General features: G+C 37.7%; 3 protein-coding genes and 1 long non-coding RNA gene across 4 annotated transcripts in view; 2 read left to right on the forward strand and 2 right to left on the reverse strand.

Annotated features, from left to right (window-relative positions):
* Nucleotides 1-7,152: 7,152 nt before the first annotated feature.
* Nucleotides 7,153-10,313, reverse strand: LOC103147506 (uncharacterized). The gene is made up of 6 exons (XM_007565888.2): nucleotides 10,220-10,313; nucleotides 9,999-10,061; nucleotides 9,762-9,935; nucleotides 9,590-9,689; nucleotides 8,717-8,847; nucleotides 7,153-8,049 (listed from the first exon to the last, which is right to left on the reverse strand). The coding sequence occupies exons 2-6, from the start codon at nucleotides 10,050-10,052 to the stop codon at nucleotides 7,765-7,767; spliced, it is 744 nt and encodes a 247-aa protein (XP_007565950.1). The 5' UTR covers nucleotides 10,053-10,061; nucleotides 10,220-10,313; the 3' UTR covers nucleotides 7,153-7,764.
* Nucleotides 10,314-10,439: 126 nt separating this feature from the next.
* On the forward strand, nucleotides 10,440-14,120 carry polr2g (RNA polymerase II subunit G). The gene is made up of 8 exons (XM_007565886.2): nucleotides 10,440-10,533; nucleotides 10,664-10,773; nucleotides 11,645-11,804; nucleotides 12,629-12,679; nucleotides 12,787-12,852; nucleotides 13,050-13,121; nucleotides 13,564-13,597; nucleotides 13,801-14,120. Exons 1-8 carry the CDS (start codon nucleotides 10,522-10,524, stop codon nucleotides 13,812-13,814), a joined length of 519 nt encoding a protein of 172 aa, XP_007565948.1. The 5' UTR covers nucleotides 10,440-10,521; the 3' UTR covers nucleotides 13,815-14,120.
* A 153-nt stretch (nucleotides 14,121-14,273) lies between these two features.
* On the forward strand, nucleotides 14,274-18,212 carry eef1g (eukaryotic translation elongation factor 1 gamma). Its single transcript, XM_016678475.1, has 8 exons — nucleotides 14,274-14,371; nucleotides 15,205-15,363; nucleotides 15,642-15,705; nucleotides 16,098-16,240; nucleotides 16,354-16,497; nucleotides 16,594-16,723; nucleotides 16,972-17,176; nucleotides 17,981-18,212. Exons 1-8 carry the CDS (start codon nucleotides 14,360-14,362, stop codon nucleotides 18,195-18,197), a joined length of 1,074 nt encoding a protein of 357 aa, XP_016533961.1. The 5' UTR covers nucleotides 14,274-14,359; the 3' UTR covers nucleotides 18,198-18,212.
* A 250-nt stretch (nucleotides 18,213-18,462) lies between these two features.
* LOC107837860 (uncharacterized) overlaps nucleotides 18,463-18,772 on the reverse strand; it is a 2,199-nt gene continuing 1,889 nt past the window's right edge. The window contains exon 2 of the long non-coding RNA XR_001663908.1: nucleotides 18,463-18,608. This is a non-coding gene — a long non-coding RNA (uncharacterized LOC107837860). The remainder of the gene's footprint in view (nucleotides 18,609-18,772) is intronic.

The following is an 18,772-nucleotide window of genomic DNA, read 5'->3' on the forward strand; positions in this document are numbered from 1 at the left end:
TGTTTAAAAGTTCAAAATGAAGCTCAAAATAGCATTGACCTCTGTCTGCAGAACTGCTGGCCCACCGTTATTTTCAAAAGAAAAATAAAGTGCTCGGTTCGTATATGTTTGTGAGTGGCAGGTATTCTATTGGAGACCGAAACTGCATGTGCTTATTGTTGGTGGGAGGGATTTGGCAGCTAAATCTTATTGCATTCCAAAACAGAGACGCTGCATGTCACCTGAGGTCATTACAACCTCTCTTGCTCCCATTTCACGTTTTCTCATTCCAACCCTAATCAGTCCAGCCAGCAGTCTGACTATTCCCTGAGGGTGGAGAGAAGAAACAACCCTGAAAGGTTCTCTGGCCACCTGTCTGCTCTAAAAGAAAACAGAAAAGTTAACAACTTTCTGTCCTTATTCTATCCTTTTGTCACTGTTGCTTTTTGAATCATAAACTTTTTACACCAATACGTCAAAAAGTATTTTAGTGACAGCCCAGAATTTGGGTTAGTACAAATTCTTTAAATGTCCATGTGACACAAATCACATCATAAATAATAATGAATTATTGTGTGTGTGCGTGTGTGTGTATGTGTGTGTGTGCGTGTGTGTGCGTGTGTGTGCGTGTGTGTGTATGTGTGTGTGTATGAAGCATACTTGTCCTACATTAATTTATTTCATTCCAATCTCATGGGTAAGACTAAAGCACTGGCATGCCAGCTTTCTATTAAACATCTAAATGAGTCAGAGACACTTGGGAAAAAGTGCTGTGGTCAGATGAGAGCAAAATTGAACCTTTTGTCTTCACCCACCGTGTTTGCTGGAGGAGGAATACTGATTGTGACCTGAAGAATTAAAGAAACATTACTCTTTGGCGCTGGTTTTCTGCTAGAGGCAAAGAAGGACTTAACTGCATTGAGAGACCAAGGTACAGGGAAATGTGCCATAAAATCTCAGACGAGAATCGTTTCTTCCATCAAGACAAAGACATCAAAATTTACCACCAAGTTAATGAAGTAAAACTGCACTAACGTCATGTAGTCTCCAGACTTCAGACCTGCAGGAAACCTGTGAAGGCAGGTGAAGCTTTGAAATATGATAACCAGGAAATATAAAGACTTTGTTGAGTTTTTATCAAGAAGAGCGGGCGAAAAGTCCTTCTGAGATGTAGGGAAACCTGGGCAAACTCAGATACAGAAATGTATTTGTGCCGTGCCTGCAAATAGAGATTTTACAAATAGAGATCCCCATGCTTTACTTGAAGATCAAATTCTGGTTTCCCACAGTGGCATGCAACTCAATTTTTAACGTTCATGTCAAGGATTATTTTCTGGATTTTTGGTTGATATCTTGTTTCTCTACATAAAAGGCTACAATTAATAATTTACATATTTTATTTCATTTGTAAGGGGGAAAACTAAATAAGTATTACCAGAGGATCAAATATTTATTTCCCTTTATGTAATTGAGTCTTAAAAGAAATGAATAATAGTCTCTGAGCCATGATAACCTCAAAAAACATTTCGCTCAGGAAGAGCAAAATGTTTTTTTTTTGTTTGGTTTTTGTTTTTCAGACTTAAGCAAGCATGAACTGGAAGCCAAAAAATATTGTTCTGCAGAGTATCTCTCAGGAAAAATAGTAGAAATTTGAAAAAAAGAATACAGCAGGAGCAAGGACAAAAACACCAGCATCTCCTGGCTCTGACCTTGGATTAAGCCAGTTACTCATTGTGTGAAGTCATCTACTTCGAAAGTGTACATACTTTCTTTGCTAAACTTTTATATTTTATTTTAAAAAAAATTTGACACAGATGTTGCACAATCGGGCCCAATCGAACGCGTTATACCTACAAATTTGGTAGGCTAGTGTTTGGTCTCTCAGGTTTTAAAAATCGGCCAACCATTGGCCGACATTTCTAAAATCGTTTTGTGTGAACTTGACTTAACGCTGTCGATCAATGCTCGCCAGTCACCATGGCAACTCTTGATACTTCAAATTCTGACGCTGTCGGGCGGGCGGGGGAAACAAATGCGTCCTCTTTAACACTTGCATTCTATTGGCTCAGAGGTTGCCAGGAGACGGTGCTTTTTTTATTGTTGTTGTTCCGAGCTCGAGCACAAGCGAGCAGAGAGGTTTTAGAACAGCTGTCAAAGGTTACCATAGCACGGACAATCCTGTGATAACAGCTTAATCCTTAGTATAGTTCGTCATGTTGTTTTTTGTTTCGTACCGCTTGCGAGTATGAGGTCGCAGAATAAAGAGACCTGGACGTTAGGTCGCATTTGAATCGGATACGTATCGGGCCTGGCGTCAGAGCAAGATTCGTGACGTTAGCAGTTCAAATCAATTCAGTTAAGTTCAGTTTATTTATATAGCAAATTTTTAAAAATAACTGTTGTCTCCAGGAACCTTAGAAAATTCACTCCAGTCAAGTGCATACATTACAAGTATATCAAAGTAATTAAACAATTCAGTCAAATTCAGTTTGTTATTCTAATTGGTTAAAAAGTTTTTGACCTAAAGAAGTCCAGCAGATTTTATTGAGTCAATGACTTGCAGCATTCATTCCTCCTATGTTGTGACAGAGAAATCCTTACTTGAATCTTGTTTAGATTTTTATTTTTGTTTGGCCAAAACAGTTTGTGTTTCTATGTTAAAATAATTTTATATCAGTCTCTTTGCTCTACTTTATGTTAACTGGAACAGGTAATGTGGAAGAGCCAAATGGAAATTAGCCACAATAAAGTAGTCAGAGCTAACACAATGGCGGAGTGAAATAGAAGAGAAATACAGGACACAATGTGTAGCAAAAGGACTTGAATGTAGAAGTAGGTTGAAGTAATGACACCTACTGGTTAAAAATGGAAAAAAATAAAATAAAAAAAATAGTAAGTTAACCTGACCTGATGCAAAGGAAAATTCAACCTTACATCCATGTAAATAAAAAAAAACTGTTGCTAAACTCTTTGATTAAACTGCAGGTTAAATCTCATCTTTTCACAATTTCCTGCATACGGTTTAGTTAGCAGAAAAATACAATTGATTCACGATCTTTATGTTGTGGATCAAAGTGATTCATCTAGCAGTTCAGTTTGAACATTTTTGCGGTCTCTTATATCCTTTTTTGGGACATTAACTCCAGAAGCTGACTCTTCACATTCTGCTTCATATATTCCACCACTTTTACGCAGTTCGGTAGAAAGGGAGATATTGTTTTTGTATTCTGGCTGTCTGAAATATTAATGCTGTGTTCAATCATTATAAAACTGATCATTGCCCTGTTTTTAAAGTCATCGATCATAAAAATGACTAGTTTTGGGGTGAAATTGTTACTGATCCAAAAACGTCCCTTCCTTGTTTAAAAAATATAATCACTGTCATGAATAATTACCTTCAGTTAACCTTCTAGTGCACTCCTGATTTATCTAATGTAAACTTTGAAACAAGCTCTCTTGCAGTGATGATATATTTCCCAGGGTGACTAATTAAATTAAATCTGGTCAACTCCTTTTTCTGTTTTTTGTCCTATCTTTTCTTGCTTTAAAATGCATCTTATGATTCTGAAACATCAAGGTGACAAATATTTTTTTTCATGGGACTACATATGATATTGTGAACTTGTGACATCAGATCTTTAATATACTCTTTACTATTTTGTGATCATAAAGTAATGGATGCTGGCCAAGTGACATCAATATAGAACACTGAATATTATGGGTTCAATGAACCATTGTCGTGATTCTCTCTTGGTTCAAAGTTATGGAGCTGTTGCAAACCAAATTTTACTGTAAGATTTGAGAAACAAGTACTCTGAGCATTAAAGCTATCAAATTATTAATTTCATGTCACTTTTGTTATTGTAGTAAGCTGTGATTAATTTTTTGGGTTGAAAATGAAGCAGCCTGTATGAATGAACTTCAAAATGAGAGAGCTCAGCGCTGGCTTAGGTTGAAAATAATCCTCGCAATTTGTCAATCTTTTCTCCTTCTGTTCGCCTTCTGGCTGTCCTGACAGTGCAGATAATTCTTTACACAGCTCCGTCTGCAGTTTGAAAGTTTTACGTGTGAGACAATGTGAGTCCCCTTTCGAAAATATAACGGCTAATATTTACGTTCACATTCGAGTCACACCCAAACAAATGAGCTCAGCTGCCAAGTGACTGTCTTGCCAAGTTTCAAGGACAACCCCACAGAAAGCAGATTTAAAAGAAAACGCTCAGAATGTGTTTCAGACGCCTGGAGGCTGTGAAAACGGGCAAGGATGGCGCATTTTTGGTGTGCTCAAAGAAAAAGCTTCAGGTCAAACACAAACTGTTTACACTAATCAGCAGTTTAGTTCCCATCAGGGAAACCAGCTAAAATTGTGCTAACAGAAACTCTGTGAGCAGCAATCTCTCTTCACCCAGTCGACACATGGCAAAGCCTGGTGCATAATCCCCAAACACAAAGTAATCTGAGTAAAAATCCATTTGGATTATGAGTTTGAAACAGTCTAATCTGAAACATTTCAACTTATCCCTGGGAGGTACAGCCATAAGGAGCTGTTTTGTGAACGCTAGCCATAGAGGAGTCATTTTAACCTGTCACATCACACAATCATCCTGATATTTATGTTGCAGGTGTAGTCGGTCTTCGCCCTGATGCTCTGAACGAACCGCATGCCTGACACAGTTGCACAGTAAAATAAACTAGTGCAAAACTGACAGTAATTTGCTACAATTTATCTGAACCTCACTCCTTCTTAAAGAGCTTATGTTTTTTTCCCCGCATTTCTACTGATATTTGGCATATGGTTCATCAGCTTAGATGTCCATCACTGTCTTTAACAGGACATTCACAGTCTGGCTGCGTGTCATCTAATGCAAACAAAGGATACCCAAGCTGTAACCTTTGACAAGTCATTTTAAAGCAGTAAAAGGATACACAGCTCAAAATTCATGCACAGCCAGAAAATATGTGCCTGTTTTATAAATCTAGTATATTATGGTACCTCACCTTCCCTACCAACTTTCACAGATATATTTAATTTTATTTATTCCACATTAATGAACAAATATACACTGTTAGTAAATACACCACTGTAAGACTATTGCTGCATAAAGGCAATCATGTCACCTTCTTGGCACCTTAATGCCATTGTTTTGGATGTTTCCCATGATATGAACATAATTTGGTCCTGCTGCAGTAAGGCTGTGCATAAATATTATTTTTTGTTGGCATGGTATCTTATCGCTGCACACACTCCACCAGTAATCCCATGCACCTTTGGAGATATGGAGCACAGATTTGCACCAGTCAATGACTTTATATTTCAAGGAATCTCCCTGCCTTCAAGGACACCAGAAAATTCTAGCAACATGAACAAGACTTTCCCCCCTTCTAGGGAAATGTTTATTTCTATTAAATTTTAGTACTTTTTTAAATTTTTTTTATTTTATTTGGACATCCCTCCTGTCTCCTCTGAGTGTGTAAAATATAAATGACTTGTCTGACAGGATTCACAGTTGTGCTAAATGAAAGCAAAAATGTTTTCATGAACACCCACAGGACGCCTCTCTCCAAGCTGCGAGGGTCTCCTCTGATGTACCGTAGAGGAAGATGCTCTGAGACACTATCTGTCTTCCTCTCTGTGCATAAAGATCACACATTTTTAAGTGCTTCTGATCAAATTTTAAAGATTTTTCTAATAAAAAGGACATTGCAAGTTCAAATCGTGATCCATCGATGTCGTCAAGTCGCATAACTGTACAAGCTTCATGTATTGTAACAGGGAAATCTAATTGATTGCATTTTGACACATTATAGTAACTGCACATATTATTCCATCACCTTCTTGGCTAGTCTGTCCTCCGTATGTGAGACTAAAGGTTTGCCATGTTGTATTTAAATCTACACGTTTTTGTGGTTTCTTCATGCCTGAAACATGGACCAACACAGCCACTCTAATTAGAAATCATCTGATAAGGAAACTAGATTTTATAGCGGGTGTATCATTTCTCGCTCTGGCTCCATCTTTCTGCTCTTTGTCACGCACCATTAGTTGCATGTGTCATGACTTGTTTTAATACCCCGAGGAGAGTAACGACACAGCATCTCCCCCCTGCCTCCACTTCTCAGGTAAGCATGGATATAAAACCTCATTGATTTCTTTATTAATGTAAGTAATTTGCATATTCCATTCTATGCAGAGTTACGAGAGAGATGCAGAACAGCTGCAGGTCATCAGCCGCTCTCCAGGAGCCTGTTGTCTTGTTTTTGCAGTGTGAGGAGACGTGGAGGTTGTGAGTGACTGATGCCTAATTAGCATCCGTAATGCGTTGAGACGTCAAGACGAGTACAGGTCAGCCGAACAAGAAGAGAGTTGTTTGTGAAATATTTAAATAAATTTAAGGGATATATATATATCATCCTGTCTATGTGGAAAAGCAAGTAACTGAGATTAGTTTTAAACTCGGAATGACATTCAGATTGGTTAGAAAATATTCATAATGTGTGATTTTGTGGAATGATTGCAGTTATTCTCAAGAGATCCCTTCTAGTCCCTACATATTCACAAACTAATATTCATCTCAAGCGATGAGGTAAATTCTCTGCTAATGGCCTGAGTCTTGCAAGATTTTTAAAGATTTGAGAGGAAAATGTAACACAGAACCAAGATCAGGAATAAAAGACAGAAAGCGCTTTCTTGTCATTTTGTAATGGTATGTTACACTGCCTTTCATTAATGGTTCTATTTAAATATATTAACACATTCACGTTTTAGCGACACATCCTAATATGTGCAGGAATGTACTGCCCTCTGGAGGGGACAAGCTACATAACACGATTGCAGCTGTGCATTCTGTGGAGAAAAAGGTCCAACTTTTAACAATTTTTTTTACAGGTACAGAGAACTGAAACTAATTTTCTATATTTTCGTATCAAGGCTGGTTTTCAGTTCATTACAAAAAAAAAGAAGAAAGAAAAATCAAAAGAGAAGCTGTAAGCAGTTATGAACAACAGTAACGTTTTTGTACTTTTTTTGGTCAAGTGACAAATAGTGAAAAAACAGGTAGTGTATTCAATAAAAGTGTTTTCTAGTTCTGAATAATAAAAAAAATAACTAAAATGAGATTCAGAGCTTTAAGAGCCATTTTGCACCCCAGACTTTAAACATAGAGATACAATTAATTGGCAACAGACCTCTGTCTTTTATTCTGATATTCTAATCATGTGCAAACAAAACCTCTATAGTAAAATAAAGCAATGAAAACTCCTAATTTAAAAGAACATAACCGCTACAAGCAAACATAAGAAAAATATTTAAATTTACGTGATATATAAAAAAAACTCTCCCAACAACATGAATCACACATTACCTTATATTTGTGCTTCTTTGTCTTCTTAGTGCTGAAAAGTTTAAGAGGTAAATAAAATTCACATATGCAGGACATTTCTGATTACCCTCTTTCTTTTTTGTGCTTAATCTTCACACATGGAACTACCTTATGAAACTGTTATTTCATGAAAACCCATTGCAGATAAAGTTTTTTGTTTTTTTTACAGACATTAAAAATTTACATCCAATCAATAATAATTCAAAGTCAACATTCATTTAACTCTTCTCATGTTGTCTTCACATTAGGTAGTTTCTCTCCTTTCACAACACCTAACAAAAAACAGGCGAGAGACAAGAAACCAGAAATAGATCTGAGGGATTTCTGGCTGTGTTATGAATGTGTTGGATCACACATAAGTTTTGCTTTAGAAAAGACTTGCACGTAACACAGCTTTCCTTCTCCGCTAGTTATCTTCTGCCTTGCTCTTGCTCTTGTCCCGGGGAACACGGCCCATGTTAAAAAACTCCTGGTTGGGCCTCGTGTCTGTAAAATGGGAAAGTCGGTTGGACATGGCAAAGAAAGCAGCGATGGCTGCAATATCCCAGGCATCCTCGCGGTCGAAGCCGACTTCCTCCAAAGGCTGAAAGTGCTTCTCTGTGATGGTGTCACAGCGACACACGGCCATCGCAAACTCCAGCATGGCATGCTCCCGAGGTGTGAGTTCTGCAAGTTTGTAGTTAGCAACCACCTGAAATGGGAGAAAAAACTTATTTATTTATTTTAATGTTTTCCAAAACTACAAATTAATGTAGAAACTGTTCAGATCTTCTCAAGTAACAAAGAGAAAATTTGTTGGTTGGTAGACCAACATAGTATAACATAATAATGAAGGGGACAGAAACAGATAAATGACTTGCATTTTTTATTAATTTAAAAAATGTGGATGTAGTGTATTTACACAGATTTTAGTTTAAACAAATCTTTGAAAACCATGCATCACAATTACTTACTACTTTGTTAATGTATCCGAATTACAATAAAATACTACTATTGTGACATGACAAGATGGGGAAAAGTCAAGTATATCAATATTTTTAGAGCTCTGCATAGTTGCTAAGTTCTTGAGTCACTGGCAGATTTCAGTAATTTCCTTGACTTTTTGTCCTTGACTCCTGATCCAGTTTTTAATGTTATACCTTCTAGGGTTGTAAATCTTTCTTCTGGAAATATATTATCAGTGGAGAAATCCTTGTTTCATTCAATCCCAACAAAAAAGTTAATGAAAATTTAAACCAAAAAACAGAGATTTTTATCTTTCCACATGAGATAATGACAAATGGTGTGGTTGAATTCAAATCTAACTCCTGCCTTTTGTAACTATACTTTCATAAAGTACAGCACAAAAATGATGATACCTGATCAGAAAGAGTAGGGCTCTTCGAGTAGATGCGGTGCAGAGCACTATGGGACACCACACAGTAAAGACACTTGTTATGACTGCTGGTGGCAACCACGATTAGCTCACGGTCAGCCTTGGTTAACCTGCCTGGAAAAAGGGGAAAAACAGGGACAAAATGTATGTGAATAAACAAACAATCAGGCATCATCTGGAGCTATGCAGGGTTCACTACTGTGAACACACTGTAACCCCAGCTAAGGCTTACAAGTAACAATATAACTTGTAAAATGAAGAGACTTTGAGAAAAACAAGACTTGATGCCATTGATTCTATGACCCCAATTCCCTCCCCATTTTATGCAAGATATTATGTTGTTGGTTTCTTGCACAACATTCTGTGATCTGACCAAAAATAACAGGATTGCATGGTGTAGTAAGACACCATTTCCAAGTTGCGTTTTCAAATGGCTATGATGTCCAGAGCTTATATGCAAATTACAAACAAAACAGGAAATTGCTGCTCAAGCTCACCTTAATGTTCACCAATTCCCATTTTGTGACATTTCCATCTTTCCTACAGTACCTTGACAAAGTATGTGGGTGCTCTATACTTTGTCTGGCCCCATAATGATGTGTATTTTACACATACTGGTGTGTACTTTGTCCGGACACATCAGTATGTGTTCGGCCGCTCTGATTAAAAGGGGCTGAACACATAGTGATGCCACCCTTAACAGATTTTTTCTTTTACTTCATATTTATGCTCTACTTTTATTTATTTATTTTTTTTTTAGATGCATGACATAAAAATCCTAGCAGGCAAAAGTGGGGGTTACTTGTTGAATTCAAATTAAATATAACCACTCCTCATGTAGAAAACAAACATCAACCTGTTTCCTTGTTCATCAATTCATTGTAGTATGCGAAGAAAGCTCTGAACTCTGCTGGCCTGTGAGAGAGTACTTTGAAGACATTGGGTAAAAAGCCTCCCTGCAAAAATAATGTAAAAGGTTAAAAAGTCAAATGGAAGTTAAACGCCTAACAATACTTTTACTTATTTACCTTCGACTCCACTTCTTCCATTAGCTCCACTATATCATAAGGCAAGTCCTTCTTGTAGGGAATAGGATAGCGGCTGATATTTTCCGGAGGAGAGTTACTGCTGGACCATCTGCTGCCTGGAACCGTAACAGCAGCAGCCTTTTCCCGCAACAAGCTTCCCGTTCGGAGGCAGGCCTGCGTGGAGAGAGGCAGCTCAGCAAAACCACTCAAGAGTCAAAAATGTATTCAACTACTTACAAGCTGCGTGGACGTAGGAACACGAAATAACTTCGAGAAGATGTTCCTCGCCATGTCGGTCAGCTGAAAAGATGACTAGGTGGGTTATTACTTCTTTTTAAGTAGAAAATCACTTTGGTTAAAAGGAAGTCCAGCTTAAACTTATGTCTTATGTCTCAGTGTGGGTTAAGGATAATGTTATACAGAACATCTGTCGCAATGGCGGTGAAAAATAACTGTACCTTTTTTCTAAATGCGTTGTTTTTGCTTCGTTTCTATATCAGATCTTGTGAGTCAAGTCATACCAACCAATCAACGCATCGCACTGAGTCACGCCTGCTGTTTTGCTCTTGCACTAATTCATTCTCACCGCCAGGTGGCAGTCTATGGCCAGAACTGACATTATTACTACGGCGCTCATGACTCTTTTGTCATTGACCCGGAAGTGGCTTTACTGTAGCGATTTTCGACTCCATTCAGTACTGTTAAGGATAAGCGGTTCGGCCAATTAAAAGTATTATTAAAGGCAGACATTAATATAGACATGTTTTACCATGTAAGTACGTCTATGTTATTATTCTGGTGTATTTTGGACTGGTTGATTAGTGGTTTGTTTTGCATCGTTTTACGAACGTGGTCATGACGGTTGCATCCTTCTCGTCACACGTTTTTATTGGTGTTTACAGATTTCTTTGGAACATGAAATCTTACTACACCCGAGGTATTTTGGGCCCAACCTGCTGAACACCGTGAAGCAGAAACTTTTTACTGAAGTAGAGGGAACATGTACTGGCAAGTGAGTGAATTCAGATCTGTCCGTAACATTTTACCGCCTAATTTTATTAAAGTATCTCTGGCTATTATCCTGCATTCATGTGTAGCTTTGTGTTGGTCGATTTAATGTAAAATAAGATTATGTGTCTGTTTGTTTTTGAATTTAGGTATTTTACTAAGTAGTAGCGTATTTTTCCTTATGAGTTTTATTATGGATAATCTGTCGATACAGTTTCTAATTCACTAACAATTTTTGAACTTTTTACGGTCATTTATTGCTTATCTCAAAATCAAATGTAAACAAATCACTTTATGATATGAATTATGTGTAAAAAGTGCTATCTCCTGAAAGATAAGTGACTAAAGATCATTATTATATTTATGTATTTAGAAATAAACAAGTATAAATATTAAATTATTCAATCATTGTCATTAGTAGAACTCAAGAAAACTACTCTTCTACTACTCTAATGGAAACTTAACATTTCCTTCTAATGTACAAATGACTTGCATTTGTTCACTGTATGTGTTGTTTATATGCTTGTCTAGTTAAATGATATTAATTTGGATATTAATGTTATCCACAGTTAATTCCATTGAAACAAGTTTAATGTAAGTTTTTTTTAATCAACTGCAAGTCTCCATATTAACACACACAGGCACAAAATTACTCAACAAATGTGGGTCTAAATCTTTCCTAAAATATTTATTCAATGTAAGACATGGCATACACATTGTCTGACTACATAGTGCAGACACATTAGCAAATATAGACGATTGATGTATTATGTTGCTGACTGAAATAATGTTGATAATATTGATAAGATGTGATAGCCCTGATTGCATTTACAAGCTGTACATGTGTTGTTGTTTTTTCTCGTTGTGTTTTCCAGGTATGGCTTTGTCATTGCAGTCACCACTATTGACAACATCGGGGCAGGTGTAATCCAGCCAAGCAGAGGCTTTGTTCTCTATCCGGTGAAGTACAAGGCCATTGTCTTCCGTCCGTTCAAGGGAGAAGTAGTGGATGCTGTGGTTACTCAGGTTAACAAGGTGAGGTTTAGTGTAGGTTTATGTCCTGATTTTATTGTTTTTAGTTAAAATATTAAATAAATATGATACAGTAGGAGTTGGGCAAAAATATAATATATGCGAGTCAATAATTCAAAAATTAGAGGAGAAAAAACAGAAAAACAAAAGATCAACCTCATTCAGATGGCACAAAAATAATAGTTGGATAATTAACCACCATAAAGCCATAACATATTTCATTTGTTAATGTTGGACTTTTTTCCAAGTGGAAAATTCATTACTCTGTACCTGTAGCAATTTATTTTTGGAACATTTTGTGATTCATAATCATTATATTTTTGTTAGGTTTGTCTCTATGATGTCAAGTGATGCTTGGCAGGACATGTATAGTTTATTCTTTATTCTAAGAACCCACATGCCTTTGACTGAAATCTTTGGGACAAATTTGAACTTGAGATGCTGTGCATATATGAAGCAACAGATTGAAGCTATTTTAGAAGGAAATGCCCTTTAATGTCTGACTGCAACCACACAGAAACCACTGAAAAGTTTCTTATTGTAGCTTGTAGAGACAGTTTGAACTCTTAAACCGTACCAAGTATCTCAAAACAGTGATTCCCACCGAAATATCAGTGAGAACTTTAAATCCCCTTTTTGTTCTATTTGCTAATAAAACCGGTCATAAACAATAGTCTTGGTTATATTTATAAAGTTGGTAATTATTTTTATCTGTAAGATGAGGTTCTAAGTCAATGTCAGATGTTATTGCTACTTCTCCATCGCTACTTTTGTTGTTTACTGTTATTAGCCTCCCTTTAAATGACAAGTGTTTTTGTTCATTGCAGGTTGGGCTATTCACAGAAATTGGTCCCATGTCTTGCTTCATCTCTCGCCATGTAAGTCAGTTTTAGCCTGGTCTACTTAATTTATTGCTTTACATGCTAATTTAGAGTTTGTATTGTTCGGAACAGGTATGTATGTAACATAAATTCATCTTTTGCAGTCCATTCCTTCGGAAATGGAGTTTGACCCCAATTCTAATCCCCCTTGCTATAAGACTGTTGATGAGGTGGGGATATTTTTAAATTTTATTGTTTTTTCTGAATCCCTGCCATTATTAAAAAAAAATATTTTCTTGCTTTTTTATTTATTTATAGGAATTACATAAAAAGTAATAAAATTAAGTGGAAAAAAGATAATTCTCTTTTCAAATATCCAGTGTTATTTTGTTGTTTGACACAGCCACTATAATCTCTTCTTTCAAAGGACATTGTAATTCAGCAAGATGATGAGATCCGGCTGAAGATTGTGGGCACAAGGGTTGACAAGAATGACATTGTAAGTGTTTTTTTTTTTTTTTATGAAACTGTGGTTGGATTTGAGAACTTTACCTTTTTATTTCATGATAAAGTAACATTTGTATAAACAATTTATCCATGTATTCTTTGGCTTTTAATTTTTACATCTCTGTTTGGCTGCTGTAGCTCAAGGTCAATTTATTGTGCATCCATATGGTTCATATTCTGCGCAAGAAGTTTGTTAAAGGCCTATTTAGGTTGAATGAGGGGAAATATTAGATCAGCCTCTGTTCAGAAATTTGCATATAGCTCATGTTCTTACCAAAGTGATTTGGTTGTTATTCTGGACAGCCAATGAAAGTTTTATTTTGCCAAGCTGCTCAGCTGCCTCCACGTCATTACCCATCATTGTCATTAGACAATAAATGTCATGCGGTCCTGCTTCAGTCTAACTGATGCTTAAAAATACATTTGTTTTTCAGTTCGCAATTGGATCTCTCATGGATGACTATCTGGGTGAGTGTTTTGATCAGACCAATTGTTGATGTGCTCATTAGTGTGCACATAATGATTGCATTTGAATTAAACATGTCTTATTTTGCATATGCAGAATTTTTCAAGCTAATTTGGTTTTCAAATCATTATTTTAAAAAACGTGCATTTGAAATGTTTTTTCTTTGCATTTAGACGGTAAGGTAACATTTTTACTTCCTTCTCAGGTCTTGTGAGCTGATTACAGCTTCAGAGTGGCGTGTCATGGGGATTTTTCTGCATCAATCTTCTTTTGTATATACTTATTTTTACTCTTGTATGTATAAGGTGCTTCAACAGCTGTCACCAATCAGTTGTTCTTTGCATCCTACATTTGCTGTGTATTATAACTCATATAAGATCTCAAGTAAATACTGCTGTTAAGATTAACACATCTTGCCGATTAATGTTAGAGTGGCCCACAGGAAACAATTAGTTCATGTAGAAATTGTTTTATTTTGTTTTTTTTTTGTATGTGGACTGTAATAAAGTATTTTATTCATTCTTATATCTTTGTTTAATTGTCTGCATCTCACTATGTTAGCTCTTTTGAAAATAACTATTTTGATGTAGTTATCGCATGTTAAGATACGTTTGTAAACGTGGCAAACTTTAAAGATAGCAATTCTCAATGCTGTGACATGTGGCTCGACGTGTGAACGCGGAATTTTCAGGGGCGCGCACGTCTCGTGGCCGTAAATACGTGGGTGGAACGCGCCGGCGTTCTTTCTTTCTCTCGTCCTGAAGATGGCGGCAGGGGTGAGTAAGATGGAGAGCTATTAGCAATGGAGCTTGCTTTAAAATTCACTGTCACAATCAGACCAAAATCAGAGCCATCGTCGCGTTTACAGCGCACGTTTTTAAGTTAACAACGTTACGCCGCTGTTTGCTTGATGATAAGTGTTTTATTTCCGAAGAATTTAATACAGTTTTCTGAATGTGGCTAGCTTTTGCTACCCCAACGAAGCATTGGAAGTGCTGGCCCTGGGTTATGCCACGTTACCTTAACTGCTCGAGATCACTTGAATCGCGTTTTTGGGTTTCCAGGTGATTTCTTTAATTCTAGTAGAGAAACTCTGTGTACTCAGTGCTATGTTTGGCTTGTGAATTTTTTAAACTGGTAGATTAGCTTTTATGCGGGAATGTATTGGTAGATAACGTTTAAATTATGCTATGAGCCGCTTGAACAAGGGTAGTTGATCTATAGTTTTTAATACACTCGCTGCCGGTTTTCATTTTAGCACCATAAGAATCTGTTTTCTGTCTGAACTGCGGTGTCTTTGCATTGTCATCTTTAAATAAATGACGAGCTCACAGAGTGGATTCCTTCATTCATTGAATGAAGGCACCAATGGCTTGGTTTCTGCTCACCACCTGGTTTTTTGGTTGACACTGTGAGCCTGTTTGCTAAGGCTTCTAATCAGTGAATTTTAAATGCTAAAGCACCCAACAATATATTTTCAATGAAAATGCTACAAAGCTAAATTATTTCTTAGAAGAAATAAATGTTAATGGATTACTTAAGTAAATGTTTCTTTTAAATACTGTGTATAAATGTTCCTGTATCCCCCCATCTCTTTTTTTTTTATTAGACTCTGTACACATACCCAGACAACTGGAGGGCATTCAAGGCCCAGATTGCTGCCCAGTACAGCGGCGCTCGCCTCAAGGTGGCCAGCAACCCTCCTGCCTTCACCTTTGGGCAGACGAACCGTTCCCCTGCTTTCATCAGCAACTTCCCTTTAGGCAAGGTGAGTAAAACCGGTTAGTAGAAAGAATTGGGCTGATGCCTTTTCATCTTTTATGTCAGCGTGACCTCTGGTGTTTAAACATGTCACACGCAGTGTCTTCTTGACATTTCATTAACTGCATGGGCCATACTTTTGCTGATTAAATCATTGAAATTGGATGGGACATGCCGTCTCCATAAAGGCAAGGCAGCTGTACTAATCTTGACTGCAGTTGTGATGTATAACATGTTGTTCAAAACCATTTAATTTTCAAATATAAATTCTGTCTCTATCTTTAGGTACCCGCCTACCAGGGTGATGACGGCTTCTGTCTGTTTGAGAGTAATGCCATTGCTCACTACTGTAAGTAGCTTTAAACTTGGATTCAAATATTGTTATGCGACGTTGCACTGAAACATTGCAAAAGGAATCGCTTAAGTATTTCTATTAATAAAATTTGAAACACTTTTCAACTAAAGTAGAGCAAAGGAAGAAATACGACAAATGTGGCTCCGCAATATTGGGAAGACATTAAATGGACCATTGTAGATATTATTAACCGAAACTTTTACTTTTTATGATCATGATGTCTCTTATTATTCCACACCAAGCTTTACTTTGCCACTATATCAAGTTGTGTGTGTTTAAACTTCACCAACCCTACATGAAAGTCCACAAATGGACAAAGTGATATTTAAAAATAATTCACGAGCCTGTTTAATTTGAACATGATTGTTTTTGCCGTGTCATTGCAGTGAGCAATGATGCCCTGCGCGGCGCCACTCCTCAGGCTGCTGCCCAGGTGCTGCAGTGGGTGAGCTTTGCTGATTCAGAGATCATCCCTCCAGCCAGTGCATGGGTCTTCCCCACTCTAGGAATCATGCAGTTCAACAAGCAGGTACGCAGCTCAACACTAAACCGGTCAGAGAAGTGGCCCCACTTGCCTGTCGGTACCTGGTAGGGATAGAACCTGGTGGTCATGCAGAGTAAATGTCTTCTGCGTGTGTTCAGGCCACAGAGCAGGCCAAGGAGGATGTGAAGAAGGTCCTCACGGTGCTGAACCAGCACCTGACCACCCGCACTTTCCTTGTGGGAGAGAGAGTGAGCCTGGCGGACATTACTGTGGCCTGCTCCATGGTTTGGCTCTTCAAGCAGGTTTGATATACACGGATTTCCACAAGTACACACTGGGGTCGTTGCCATTTCTTACCACCCCGATTGATCCGATTTAATTTTACGTGTGCTCTGCAGGTGTTGGAGCCGTCCTTCCGCCAGCCTTATCCCAACGTGACCCGCTGGTTTGTCACCTGCGTCAACCAGCCTCAGTTCAAGGCTGTTCTCGGAGAAGTCAAGCTGTGTGAAAAGATGGCCCAGTTTGATGGTGAGTTAGCAAAGAGAAGTTTCCTCAGAAAAAGCAATGAGATGTCATTTGTTAAATTCATCATTTGTTTAGCTGTCTGGAGATTTTGATTTGTGCTCCATGTAAATCAAACACATCTGCAAACACAAGCACTCTGGGAAATGCATTAATATTTCTATAAACATTTCAAGGTTTGTCTACAGTCAGCCAAAGAATTATTTTGTTTTTTTTTTAAATGGGACATGGGAGCTATTTTTCTCTTCTTCCAGCCAAGAAGTTTGCTGAGATGCAGCCCAAGAAAGAAACCCCAGCCAAAAAAGAAAAGGCTGGAAAAGAGGCAGCCAAACCCCAGGAGAAGAAAGAAAAGAAAAAGGAGGAGAAGAAGCCTGCTCCAGAAGAAGAAATGGACGACTGTGATGCTGTTTTGGCTGCCGAACCCAAAGCCAAGGACCCCTTCGCACACCTGCCAAAGAGGTAGATATCCAGAGAAATGCCTCAGTTGACGCGTAAAATGGGGATTTTGTTACAGCTCACCGCAGTTGGAAGGTCTGATGGCAAACTGAAGGCTTAATCACAGTGATTAACGTATAAAATGAAGTCAGGACTTTGGAAGGAAGTTGTAGTGGTTGATGGAAGTAAGAATAATTAATCCAGATGGGGAAAAAAATGGCTCCTCCCCTGTCATTGGGCAAGACAGTGTCCTGTCATGGCACGAAGTCTTAATCTGACAGGGGGAGATAAAGTAAAGACCATATTCATCCCAGTCGACTCTGATCAGTGAGGTAAAGGCTGGTTCATGCTGTGGTCACAATGATCTTTAATCTCAATTTCAGCTTGATTGTAAACATGGACAATAAGAGTGCTATGTGGTGGTGTTCGTTACAGCCAGCAAACATATTCCATATCTACCAAACATAAAAAAGCAAAACAAAACAAAAAAAAACCTCTGGGTCAAGTTTAGTTATAGAATACATTTCCACCAAAAGCCTTTGTGTTTGGCAAGTTTATTTGAATAGCGTAATAAAATACAAGAGGATTTGGAAAAGATGGCGATGGCCGAAGCGACTAAGGCTGTTGAGCCAAAACTGTTTAGGTCAACATGCACTACAAGCCAGTCTATAAAAATGTCTTCAGTAGATTTAAAATGTTTAGTGGCAGATTGTTCCTCTGTCCCAGAGAAGTCATCTTGACTTAAGCTTAGATCTTGGATACATTCATACCCGAGTGTGTTCTCTAGTTCTGACTGACTCGCCTAATTTCTGTCCGTCTTTCTTGCAGCGCATTCGTCATGGATGAATTCAAGAGGAAGTATTCCAACGAGGACACCATGACGGTAGCGCTTCCTCACTTCTGGGAGAACTTTGACAGAGAGGGCTACTCAATCTGGTATGCTCAATACAAATACCCCGAGGAGCTCACGCTCACCTTCAAGAGCTGCAACCTTATCACAGGTGAGACTCAGCAGGAGTGGCTCATTTCAAAGGGTTGCTTGTGAATGCTTGCCATCTCATTTGGAAGAACACGTTAATTGTTTTAGCAATTATTGAATATCATTGCATGTTATGGTTTGACTCGCAGAGCTGCACTTGCTGATCAAATGGAAGAAAGTTGGACTCTGAAAAATGTCTGTAGTTAAGACTGTCAACGCTTTGCAGTGAAGTTCCACTGGATTTTTTTTTCTACTGTTATTGAATTGGAAGTACAATATAATTTTTTTTGAGACATTGCCGAAAAACCATAGAACTAAGTGATGTAGGTTGTTTTTTTGTTTTTTTTCCCATTCAGTTTTTAAATTTAAAATGCCCATTCCCCGCCTTCAGCATGCCGTGCAACAAGTTATAGACTGCAGCTTTCAACAAGCTTTCAGATTAATTGTCTTGCATTGATCAACCACGATAAAGAAAACCTGAAATTTAGTATAACGGCTTTTTGAAGAAAGTTTTTAAAGAAAATTCCCATGATGGAATATTAGATTGTGCAGTTCATCGGAGGTGGTTTTGCATAGTCGTCGTCTGGCCTATTTATCTGAAACAAACAGGACAAAGATAAATAGTTGTAGGAATTAATTCA

Source organism: Poecilia formosa, unplaced genomic scaffold (genome assembly GCF_000485575.1).
Source record: "Poecilia formosa unplaced genomic scaffold, Poecilia_formosa-5.1.2 Scaffold183, whole genome shotgun sequence".
NCBI classification, from domain to species: Eukaryota; Metazoa; Chordata; class Actinopteri; order Cyprinodontiformes; family Poeciliidae; genus Poecilia; species Poecilia formosa.